This window comes from Hibiscus syriacus, unplaced genomic scaffold (assembly GCF_006381635.1).
Source record: "Hibiscus syriacus cultivar Baekdansim isolate YM2019G1 unplaced genomic scaffold, ASM638163v2 tig00110943_pilon, whole genome shotgun sequence".
Taxonomy (NCBI): domain Eukaryota; kingdom Viridiplantae; phylum Streptophyta; class Magnoliopsida; order Malvales; family Malvaceae; genus Hibiscus; species Hibiscus syriacus.
Window position 1 is genome coordinate 1,542,621 of NW_024062924.1, and position 12,579 is coordinate 1,555,199.

General features: G+C 35.6%; 1 protein-coding gene across 1 annotated transcript; it reads right to left on the reverse strand.

Moving 5' to 3' along the window:
* Window positions 1–1,968: 1,968 nt before the first annotated feature.
* LOC120147808 lies at window positions 1,969–2,439 on the reverse strand. The gene has a single exon (XM_039161100.1). The coding sequence runs from the start codon at window positions 2,437–2,439 to the stop codon at window positions 1,969–1,971; it is 471 nt and encodes a 156-aa protein (XP_039017031.1).
* Between the last annotated feature and the right edge of the window lie 10,140 nt (window positions 2,440–12,579).

The following is a 12,579-nucleotide window of genomic DNA, read 5'->3' on the forward strand; positions in this document are numbered from 1 at the left end:
TCAAAAGATTAGAAACAACTCTCGTTGCATCTGAATTTTAATATATTGCTATGAATTGTGCAACTAAACTTGAAAAATGGTCATAATTTTTTAAATGACCAAAAAACACCCTTATGTGGTATCAATTACTAAAATACCATTAATTTGTAAGAAACTTCAATAGTACCCTTAAATGGATACATAACGAATAATTGGAAATGATGAATGGTTACGAAGGATATAATTACAAGCGAGATGATGTATCATACGAATAATGTGATAGAGGAATAGTCTACCATGTGAATATCAATAAAGTGATAACATGTAAGTCATCATTGCAATTGAAGTGTGAATTGAGGGAAAGTATGATGAGAACGATGAGAGAGTCATTAACGAATAACTAACCCTGAATCAAGTATCAAGATAGAAAATAATGTATTAAGTGGGTAATGATAAAAGTTATTATCCTAAGAGCATAAAATGCTAAAGACACCCTTAGAGGTGAAAATGACCAAAACACCCTTATGTATTAATTGATCATAATAGAGTGGTCTAATAAACTAATACATAGATAGAGTCATGATTTTGGTACAAGGGGAAAGTATAATTAACAATAGAAAACTAGAGGAAAAAAACTAAAATTAATCGAAATTTAAAAGCCTAAATAAATAATTGTCCCATATTCTTTAATGCTAAAAAAATTGGGGGAGGGGTGGTGGTAGGCCCCTCATGCTCTTGCATACCTCCTTCCCTGAACTAATATATGTAAAAAAACTAATAAATCTTTACATAACATTCTAGATGTGAGAACAAACAAATAAAGTGGCGAGTGAGAGTATGATTAGGGATGGTAAACGGGTACAATTTCGTTGATTCTGTACTGTACTCGCTACAATTGGGGTGGGAATGGGTATAACTTTAGTGGGTAGTGGGCAGGTGTAAATTTAGAAAGTGGTACCCGTCGCGGGTTGTGGGCGGGTAATGGGTTTGAGACCTTACCCGCCCCACATCCGCCCTCCCACTAAATACCCATTAAATTTTGGACCATTACGAATTTAGGTATAATTTTAGAGACTAATTTATAAATCTTAATATTGTATAAGATATAACTTATAATTTAACCAAATATTAGGCATAATTTTAGAGACTAATATTATGCTTCTTAATGGACGTGTTTGTTTTATGTTTGTTGCTTATGTATAACTTAAGGTTGTTGTCAGGCGGGTCTAGCTAGGTACGTCTCCAGTTGGGTAGTGGGTGTGGGGATTGATTTGAGAATGTACCTGCGTGGGCGGGTGTGGATTTGAAAAAAAATTACCCATCATGGATGGTAGGCAGGTGGTGGATTTGAAAATATTAGGTGGGTATGGGGATAGGAGAAGGGGTATCCGCACCCGACTCGTCCGTTTTCCATCCCTAAGTATGACCTCACCCGATCTGATATTGAGCCAAATTTAAAAATAACTAATTTGATATTAATCCTACCCAAAAATTGACCTAACATGATATTAACCAAATTCGACACATGGCCCCACCTGACTTAGCATAGATCCAAACTAAATTCGAATTAGATCTAATCTGATTCTAATCAAACCTAAATCGAATATATATAGGCTAGATCCAAAATAATCCCACCTAAAATGACTTAACTCATATCTGAACCCAGTAACATGTTTGTCATTTCTAACCACTCTTACCATCATCGAAGCAAATAAGTTATGGACAACTACTTGTGGGTCTAAATGGACACTGTGCATCCATAAATAGATCTAATTCATTAGATGGATTAGAGATGGGCTTAGGGTTTAGGTGAAGAACTGCATAGTTCACTCATTTGTTCCTATATTCAACTTTGTAGAAACACTTCTTTAGTTACATGAAAGAATTGGTGTTAGATTTCTATAACAAATTATGTGTTACAAGAAGTATACTACACTTCCTAATTTAAACATCTCCCATTTCCAACAAAAAAGCAAGACAATGGGTTGCTCAGAGAACTTCAGAAATTGGTTTCAAAGCAGGAGTCCACGGCCTACAACTACCCTTCCGGCAACCATGGACGGAAAGATCCCGATCAACTCGGCTCTCTTCCTCTTCCTCCGCCGCCACATCAGGCAAAACCCTAGCACCGCCACTTTTTCTCCTCTTCTTTCCACTGCAAGCTGCTTCTATTATTGCCATATCCGTATCCGTAACTCTGCAATTCACCCTTTGCATAGGAACCAAAACGTAAACTTTACCCGCCAACAGTTCATCGTCGGCTCGCATAGCGACCACTCGGCGAGTTCGTTTCAGCTCTTCCAAGGGAGAGACGATGTGACCGGGTTCATCAAGCATGAGCTCCGCTGCCTTTGCCGTTAGCTTCACTTTCCTCAGGTTCCCTTGAGCATAGATCACTTTGGCCGTGTTATTATTAAGCCTCCAATCCTTGAAGCAACTGGTAGAAGTGAAGTTTCCCATGTCGAAGTTGAAATTCTTAAAATAACTTTGCTTTTAACTTGAATTGAAGCTGCAGACCCTAAAGAAGAAATACTCGGGAATTGGTATGGAATGTTTAATGGTTGAGACTTGAGAGTGGTGAGTGGAGGCTGATTCGGTATATATAGTAAGGGAAAGAGGAAGAGTCAAAGAGTCAATGGTAAAATACTAAAATTATGGGGCAAAAGAAGAGACGCGCACAATATGGTCCGAGTAGTGGGAATACGCGGATGCTGCTAATTCTAGAAGTGGGCAGTTGCAGCGTGGATGAGACGCAGTGTTATTGTGTGCTACTTATTATGGCTGTCGTAACCGGTTTTCGTCCGGGCACGAAATATTTATTTGGCGGGAAAAGTGATGTGAATAAATGGTTTTGAAAATAATTTGGGAGTCGCCATCGGCCTTTTGGGTCAGGTAGGTCGAATACCTAAAAATTATTTTTTTAAAAGAGTTTTAATAAAACACCAATTAAAAAATAAACTGATCTGCGTTTATAACCAAAAATTCATTCTTTTTAATAATAAAAAGGGATTCGTGGTCGGTTACGTTTAGGGAAGGATTAGCACCCCTACAACGCCCAAAATTGGTACTTTTTAATTATAAATTGTCTCTATTATTAAATTTTTAAAAATTCAAAAATATATTTAATTTATAATTCTATTATTTCAAAATTATAAAAAAAATTATTTATTTAAAAATATCCGAAAAGAACTTCTAGGTGCCTTAAGACAGCTCTTTTCTTTGATATTGATAAATATTAATTTAAATAATATTGTTTACTTTTTAATTTTAAAATATCAGAATAGAACATCCAGTTGTATTAAGACTGTCCTTTTCTTCGATATTAAAAATAAATATTTAAAAAATTACTATTTATTATATGTATATTTATGAATATATAAAAATATTTAACAATATAATAAAATAAAAATATCACTAAAACAATATATTTTAAGCAGTAAAATGAAAACATATAAATAACTAAATTATAATAAAAATAAAATTAAATATAATTCCTAATTAATTGAAATTATAGGGATTAAATATTTTATTTTTTAATTTAATAATTTAGTGACCAAAATAAAATTATTTAAAATTCGAATTTTATAATAAAATAAATTAAAAATATGAACTAGGGATTAAAAAATATTTATTAAAATTAAGGGATTAAATCTGTCATTTATCCTAAATATATTATTTTAATAAAAGGGACTAAAATGAATAAAATTAAAATTCAAAGACTGAATTAAAATTATTATAAATTCAGTTTAGTGACCAAGATATAAAATTTACAAGTTGGGAGGACTACGGACGGGATTTAACTATTTTATAATTACGCGCATAGTCCTTCCCGAAACGACGTCGTTCGGGAAGGACTATATATGGTCCAAACCCGGCTGGCCCGAAGGGCCAGCCTTCATTTTTCATTTTCCTTCTCTCTCTCTTCTCTGAGAGAGAGAGTTTTCTCTCGCTTCTCTCTAAAACAGAGAGAAGCCCAACCGGCCGGCAGCCGTTAGCCGGCGTTCATCCGCCGTCAACCACCGCCGCCGGCCACCGTCTTCGGTGGCCGGAAAAAAAAAATTTTATTCTAAATGTAGATCGGACCGTCCTAATGACGGTTCCGATGTTTTTTTTCGTTAAACGGCTCCCAATCGGAGCAAATCTAAAATAATACCTTCGGCTTTTCGAAGGTTTTGGTGAGATCCGGCGACGGTTGTGGTTCTCCGATGACAGGGTAAGCTTATTTCCTCTCTTTTCTTTTTTTTTTTTTTTCTTGCTGCGGTGATGTTGACTGAGATCGTTGGTATATTTGTTTTTTTTTCCTTTCTCTGTTTTTTTTCGTTCTCTGTCTCTGTCTCTGGTTTCTGTCTCCCTTTTTTTTTTCAGGTTCGGGTGGTGGCTTTTATAGCCACCACCGTTGTAGCCGTCGGACCGGTCCGAAGAGGGGGTCTCGGTGAGTCACCGGACTACCAGTGGTGACTCACCCCGTAGCCTTGCATGGACGGCTGGCGTTGATCTTCTGGAGTCTTCATTTGGGACGTGGCAACGGCGGAGGCGGCGAGAAAACTGTCGGCAGCCGCGTGGAAGCTGGGGCGGCGCCGCGTGGCCCTAGGGTATCAAACCCTAGGGTTTCCCTCTGGAGCCATCTGGACCGTTGGATCGTGCCAGATCCAACGGTTGTGATGAGGCGGCTGGTTTAGATTAGGGTTAGGAAACCCTAACTGGAAACCCAAATGTTTAGGGTTTCTGGTTTGATTTGGACCGGTTATGGTTGGTTTGTAACTGGGCCGGTCCAATTGTAATTGGTATGTAATTATTATTTATATATATATGTTTAATGTATATTTAATAATAATAATAATAATAATAATAATAATGATAATAATAATAATAATAATAATAATAATAATAATAATTATAATAATAATAATAATATGGATAAAAAATTAATATCTTCAGCTGCCCCTCTTTGCTCATTCTTGTGTTAACAAGAATAGGGCAAAGATGAAAAGATAATAAAATTTTTTATCCATTTTGACTTTACTTTGATCATAATGGAGATATTGAATAAATTCTTCTCTCTCTCCAGATGAGTTCTTCTCATTATGAACTTTCTGCTGGGGATGATGATGACCTCTTTTTTTTCTGTGATAGAGTCATTCAAAAGGTTGAATAAGCTTTTGATGAGTTCTTCTCATTATGAACTCTCTCTTCTTTCTTCAGATGAGTTCTTCTCATTATGAACTTTCTCTGAAAAAAATAACCCATCAAGTAATAGATTTGAGCAAAAAGGTTGAACAAATTCTTCTCATTATGAACTTCTTCTTCCTTCTTCAGATGAGTTCTTCTCATTATGAACTTTCTCTGGCAAAAATAATCCATCAAGTGATGAATTCAGACAAAAGGTTGAACAAATTCTTCTCATTATGAACTTCTTCTTCCTTCTTCAGATGAGTTCTTCTCATTATGAACTCTCTCTTCTTTCTTCAGATGATGAGTTCTTCTCATTATGAACCTTCTCTGGAAAAGCTAATCCATCAATTTGATGAATTCAAATAAAAGGTTGAACAAATTCTTCTCATTATGAACTTCTTCTTCCTTCTTCAGATGAGTTCTTCTCATTATGAACTTCTCTGGAAAAGATAATCCATCAATTTGATGAATTCAAATAAAAGGTTGAACAAATTCTTCTCATTATGAACTTCTTCTTCCTTCTTCAGATGAGTTCTTCTCATTATGAACTCTACCTGGCAATGTTGATCCATCAAATGATGAATTCAGGTAAAAGGTTGAACAAATTCTTCTCATTATGAACTTCTTCTTCCTTCTTCAGATGAGTTCTTCTCATTATGAACTTTCTCTGGAAAAGCTGCTCCATCAAGTGATGGATTTGAATCTTTGCTAAAATCTTTGAAATTCCTGTTAAAAATTCAGCATAGATGAAAATGAATGAAAATGCACCTATTTTTGTAAACACCTAAAATATGATGCATGAATGTTGAATTATTTGATTTCAGATTGGTGAATTGAGTATTTCTTCAATTGTAAAAATCCAATAGATTTTTCTTCTTCAAATGAAAGAATCTATCATCTTTGACCAATATAGATATAATGTCACAAAAATCTCTTGAGAATAAAACTCAATAGTATAGGCTCTTGAAAAGCTTGCATTCAGGTAGCATGTTGATTCTGATAACAACTCATCTGATTATGAAGTGACCTTTCAAGATGATTTCACAGATATCGATAGTTCTTCTAATACCGAGAAATCTTGAATTCTGATTCTGATGAGGAGAATAAACTGTTATACTTGACAAAAATGGGCTTCTCATGGGCTGAAACTTCAATAGCCCTGAAGAAATGTGGTCCAGATTCATCAATTGCAGAATTGGCAAATTTTATATGTGCTGCTCAAATGACTAAGGATGCTGATGCACTTCTTCGAATCAGATCAGATAACTTAAAGAACACTTCCAGAAGATACTATGAACACATTCATGTTCCGAATTCAATGATTGGTTCTGGGGTTCTTACTGAATCAGATCAGATAACTCAAAGAACACTTCCAGAAGATGCTATGAACACATTCATGTTCCGAATTCAATGATTGGTTCTGGGGTTCCTACTGAATCAGATCAGATAACTCAAAGAACACTTCCAAAAGATGCTATGAACACATTCATCTTCCAAATTCAATGATTGGTTTTGTCAAACTAGATCAGATAACTCAAAGAACACTTCCAGAAGATGCTATGAGCACATTCATCTTCCAAATTCAATGATTGGTTTCGTCAAACCAGATCAGATAACTCAAAGAACACTTCCAGAAGATGATATGAGCACATTCATCTTCCAAATTCAATGATTGGTTCTGCCAAACCAGATCAGATAACTCAAAGAACACTTCCAGAAGATGCTATGAGCACATTCATCTTCCATTTAATGTTTGGACTGGGATATCACAGTACTTATTCGATGTAAAGCCAGATTTTGTAGATTCGAAGCATTTTCATGCTGTCATACTGAAAATAGGCTATATTCATAATCTGCCAATTTAGAACAGAGTTTCTCTTATTCTGCTTCCTCCATGTGCTGATGCTTTTCCATTGACAAAGAAATGATGGCCTTCTTGGAATCCAAAAACAAAGTTGAACTGTTTATAAATATGTACAGGAGGTGTCAAATTGACAGAAAGGATCTGTAAGGTTCTTGAAGCTTATGACAATGATCCACCTTAGAGTGTCCAGAAGTATGTTCTTGATGAGTACTGAAAATGGAATCTAGTATGGGTTGGAAGGAATAAAGTTGCTTTACTTGAACCTGATGAGGTGTAAATGCTTCTAGGTTTCTTTAAAAACCATACATAAGGATCTGTATATAGACATATTTCCCAGTGATATCAATGTCTTGTTTCCTTTTGTTGGAATCAGTGCTGCAAAGATCACCTTCTATTGTCTTAGTATATTTTTTGAAAACAGATGTGCAAGAACTGAATGGTGATCAGTTGGAGCAATTGATGAGTAGATTTGGCGGATTCGACTTTGTTGTAGGTAGGATCCCGTGTAATAATCTTGATGTTCATGGCTTTAAGCTAATGATGATTTGCCTACTTTGTATTCCATGTATTTAAAATTATTAACATAAAGTGATATTCAGAAATCTTTAAATTATTTCAAAATTATGTTAAGTCAATAGAAAATAATAAATTGAATTTCCAAAAATAAATTGAATCTCCAATAAATTGAACTTGAAATAGATAGAATTGTATTCAAAGTTATGGCAAACATAAGAATAAAAATTCAAATGTCTCAACAAATTATAAGCAATAGTATTTCTAAATTAATCAAGTTGACACAATTTAGAGATGATGTAAGCTTTTGTCTGGAAGATCTCAAACGTTGTTGAAATGCTTGTAGATGCGAAGTTTCTTCCAAACTGTCAAAATCTTAAGATAGTTCAATTGCCAGATGCCTAATATCAACCTGCATTTGAGCCGCCTTTTCAGGTTTTCAACTCAAATCCTTCCTTTGGTTACAAGATGCCCTTTGCGGGTTTTCACCTTGACCCTCCTTTTTCTTTTTCTTTTCTCTTTTTTCCCTTTTTTTTTCTTTTTCTTTCTTTTCTTCAAGCATAATATTTCTTGACAGAATCTGAGTTTATTGGATTTCTCAGAATTTTTCCATCCATTTCTGCCAAGATCAACGCTCCTCCGGAAAAAGCCTTTTCACAACGTATGGCCCTTCCCAATTAGGCATCCTTTCCCACGGAAATCTTTATGTATAGGCAAGATCTTTTTTACTAGATCACCCTCTTGGAATTCTCTGGATGTACTTTCTTATCATGAGACTTCATCATCCGTTTTTGATACATCTGTCCATGGCAAATAGCTTTCAATCTTTTCTCCTCAATAAGGTTCAATTGATCAACTCTAGCTTGGATCCATTCAGATTCATCCAATTTTGTTTCTCTCAATATTCGAAGCGATGGAATCTCAACTTCAATTGGTAAGACTGCTTCCATCCCATAGACTAAAGAAAAAGGCGTTGCCCCAGTAGATGTTCGAACAGTAGTTCGGTATGCATATAAAGCAAAAGGTAACTTCTCGTGCCAATCTTTGTAAGTTTCAGTGGTCTTTGTAATGATTCTCTTGATATTCTTATTTGCTGCTTCAACTGCCCCATTCATCTTTGGACGATATGCCACTGAGTTTGCATGTTTGATCTTAAACTGTGCACAAAGTTCGGCCATCATTATGTTGTTCAGGTTCAAAGCATTATCTGTAATGATCCTTTCTGGTAGGCCATACCGGCAAACTATCTCTTTCTTTATGAATTTGCAGACTGTGGACCTCTTAATATTAGTGTATGAAGCAGCTTCAACCCATTTGGTAAAATAATCAATTGCCACAAGGATGAAACAATGTCCATTCGATGCTTTTGGTGTGATTGCCCCAATGACATCTATTCCCCACATAGAAAATGGCCAGGGTGCTGTCATTACATGTAGAGGAGATGGGGGTACATGAATCTTGTCTGCATATATCTGGCATTTATGACATTTCCTTGCATAATCAATGCAATCTGTGTACATAGTAGCCCAATAGTATCCATATCTCATTATTTTTCTGGCCATGGAAAGACCATTTGCATGTGTTCCACATATTCCACTGTGTACTTCTTCAATGACGTTTCGAGCTTCGCTGGTATTTAAACATCTCAATAGCATTTGATCACTGCTTCTTCTATACATAATCTCTCCATCAGAAAATATCCAGCAGCCATTCTTCTCAAGGTTCTTTTATCATTTCTGATGCATTTGGTGGATACTTTGATTTTGATATATTGCAAGATATCATGATACCATGGTTTACCATCTACCTCTTCTTCCACACTATAACAATGTGCAGGAATTTCATACACTTGCATTTTGATTGGCATCATATCAACTTTTTTAGTGGCCTGAAACATAGCAGCTAATGTAGCCAAAGCATCTGCCATTTGATTTTCTTCTCGAGGTAAATAATTGAAGGTGACTCTTTCAAATTCTTTCACTAATTTGAGTGTAAAATTTCGGTATTCCAACAATTTGGGATCTTTTGTTTCCCATTCTCCTCGCAATTGATACACTAAGATGAATCTCCATATATCTTGAGAAATTTGATTTTTCTTTCTATAGCTGCTTTCAATCCCATGACACAAGCTTCATATTCTGCCATGTTATTGGTGCAAAAGAACTCCAGTCTACTTGTAAAGGGATAATAAACATTTTCTGGAGAAATTAATACTGCCCCAATTCCTCGTCCCAAAGCATTAGATGATCCATCAAAATAAAGCTTCCAAGTTGCAAATTCATCATTTGTTCTGACTTCTTCATTCATGGATATGCACAACAAATCTTCATCGGGAAAATTGAAGTTCAAAGGCTGATAATCATTTGATATACGACTGGCCAGAAAATCAGCTATGACACTTCCTTTTATCGCTTTTTGGTTGACACACAATATCAAACTCAGATATAACATCTGCCATCTAGCCATTCTGCCTGTCAAAGCTGGTGATTCCATTAAGAACTTTAAAGGATCAAGTTTGGATATCAACCAAGTAGTATGGTATAACATATATTGTCTGAGTCTTCGAGTAGTCCACACCAAAGCACAACATAATTTTTGTATTGGTGGATATCTAACTTCACAATCGGTAATTTCTTGCTCAGATAATAAATAGCTTTTCTTTCCTTCCTGATTCATCATGCTGTCCTAGTACACATCCCATCGAATTTTCAAAGACCGTCAAGTAGAGAAAATTAATTCAGGCATTGGTGATACTAAATTGGGGCATTGTATAAATATTTCTTAATAATATCCAAAGTTTCTTGACATTCTTCATTCCAGACTTCAGGATTGTTCTTTCGAAGTAATTTGAACTGGATTGTCAGTTAATTGAGAAATGAACCGAGCTATATAATTTAATCTTCCCAAAAAGCCTCGAACTTCTTTTTTTGTATTGGGTGGTGGAAGATCTTGAATTGCTTTGACTTTATGGATCAATCTCGATTCCTTTTTTGCTGACTACAAATCCCAAAAGCTTCCCGGAAGTTACCCCAAAAGTGCATTTTGCGGGGTTGAGCTTTAATTGATATTTCCTCAATCTCTGGAAAAGCTTTCTCAGATTTTGAATATGTTCTTCTTCAGTTCGAGATTTGGCAATCATGTCATCTACATATACTTCAATCTCTTTATGCATCATGTCATGAAACAAAGTTACCATGGCTCTTTGATACGTTGCCCCTGCATTTTTTCAATCCAAATGGCATCACTTTATAACAGAATGTGCCCCACATGGTTATAAATGTCGTCTTTTCCATGTCTTCAGGATTCATTTTATCTGATTATATCCTGAAAAGCCATCCATAAATGAAAACCATGCATGTCCTGCAGTATTGTCCACCAATGTGTCTATGTGGGGTAAGGGAAAACTATCTTTCGGACTAGCTTTGTTGAGATCTCTGTAATCCACACACATTCGAACTTTCCCATTCTTCTTTGGTACGGGAACAATGTTGGCTACCCATTATGGGTATTTAGATGCCTGTAGGAAACCTGCATTGATTTGTTTCATCACTTCTTCTTTGATTTGCAACAACATTTCTGGCCTCATTCGTCTGAGCTTTTGTTGGACCGGTTTATATTCTGGATTGATTGGAAGCTTGTGTATCACTATATCTGTGCTCAAACCAGGCATATCTTGATAAGACCAGGCAAAGATATCTTTGAACTCTTGAAGGAGATTTATCAATTCTTGCTTTATCTGGATGGTCAGAGTAGTACCAATTTTCACCTCTTTTATTTCTTCATCTGTTCCCAAATTCACAGTCTCAACCTTTTCTTTGTGGGGTAGAATTTGTTTGTCTTCTTTTTCTACCAATCTTAATAGTTCAGTAGGAACATCACATTCCAGTTCATCCTCACAACCATTGATTTCTTCCAGACATATAGGCTGCTCTAAATTTATCACTGGATTAAATTTAGGAATACACATGCTATTAACACGGTGACACCTGCAAATTTAAGTCGGACATATTTCCGAAAGAATATAGTAAATTTATGAAATGTAAAAATGTAATAAAATGTAAAGAATGATTGCCATCTGAAAATTTTAAAGAAATTTTATATTTAACATAATTTCTTTTACAAGATAACAAAAAGTTTTTCATATTTTTGAGCTAAACATAAAGATTAGTTCTGAATATTACTCTGCGTTAATATTAAAAACTATAGGAAGATCTTCAGTGGTCCAATTGGTGAGTGTTTCTCCAGGAAGACATGGTCGAATCCTATCCAAGTATTTGCCAGTCTTGTTGTCATTCATGATCATGTTGACAAATAATCCATTCATAGCTTCTTCAACTATGTCTTGATCTTTCGTCAACTTTTCTTCTTTAAGGCTTCAAACAAGCTGCTGTTCCACATTAATTGTTCCCCTGATCTGAATGTGGTCTTCAACTGTGGGAAAGACATGTGTTTCCAAAGGATTTCTCCCCTTTCATTTGCCTTTCTGTCTTCACATCTTCTTTTCATCTCTTTGTTCTTTTGCTGAAGATTGGGCTTAAACCCTAGCCCAAAACGGTCTTTTTTCATCTGTATACTGATAGGAACTGAAATCCCTTGAAGATTCTTTCCTAGACCTCTCCCAGCTTTAGCTCCGATGCCTAAAGTTTGTTGTACCGTCATCTTGGTGCAATCAGACAATCTGGGATATGGAATTTTGCTTCCTTCTGCAATAAAGGTTGCATTTACAAATTCAAGAGCTCGAAAAGAGCATTCAAGAGCCTCATCATTGGTGTCGATATATGGAACATTGCTTGTTACAGATGCAATGACTTCTTCTTCAGCACTAACGCATATTAGTTGTCCATCAACAACAAATTTCAATTTCTGATGTAATGAAGAAGGAACGGCTCCTGCTGAATGAATCCATGGCCTTCCTAATAGACAATTATATGTGGGGTGGATGTCCATCACCACAAAGTCAATATTGTATACGACTGGGCCAATTAACAAAGGTATTTCCATTTTCCCAAGCACTTCTTTTTGAGTACCATCAAATGCTCGTACCACATTCT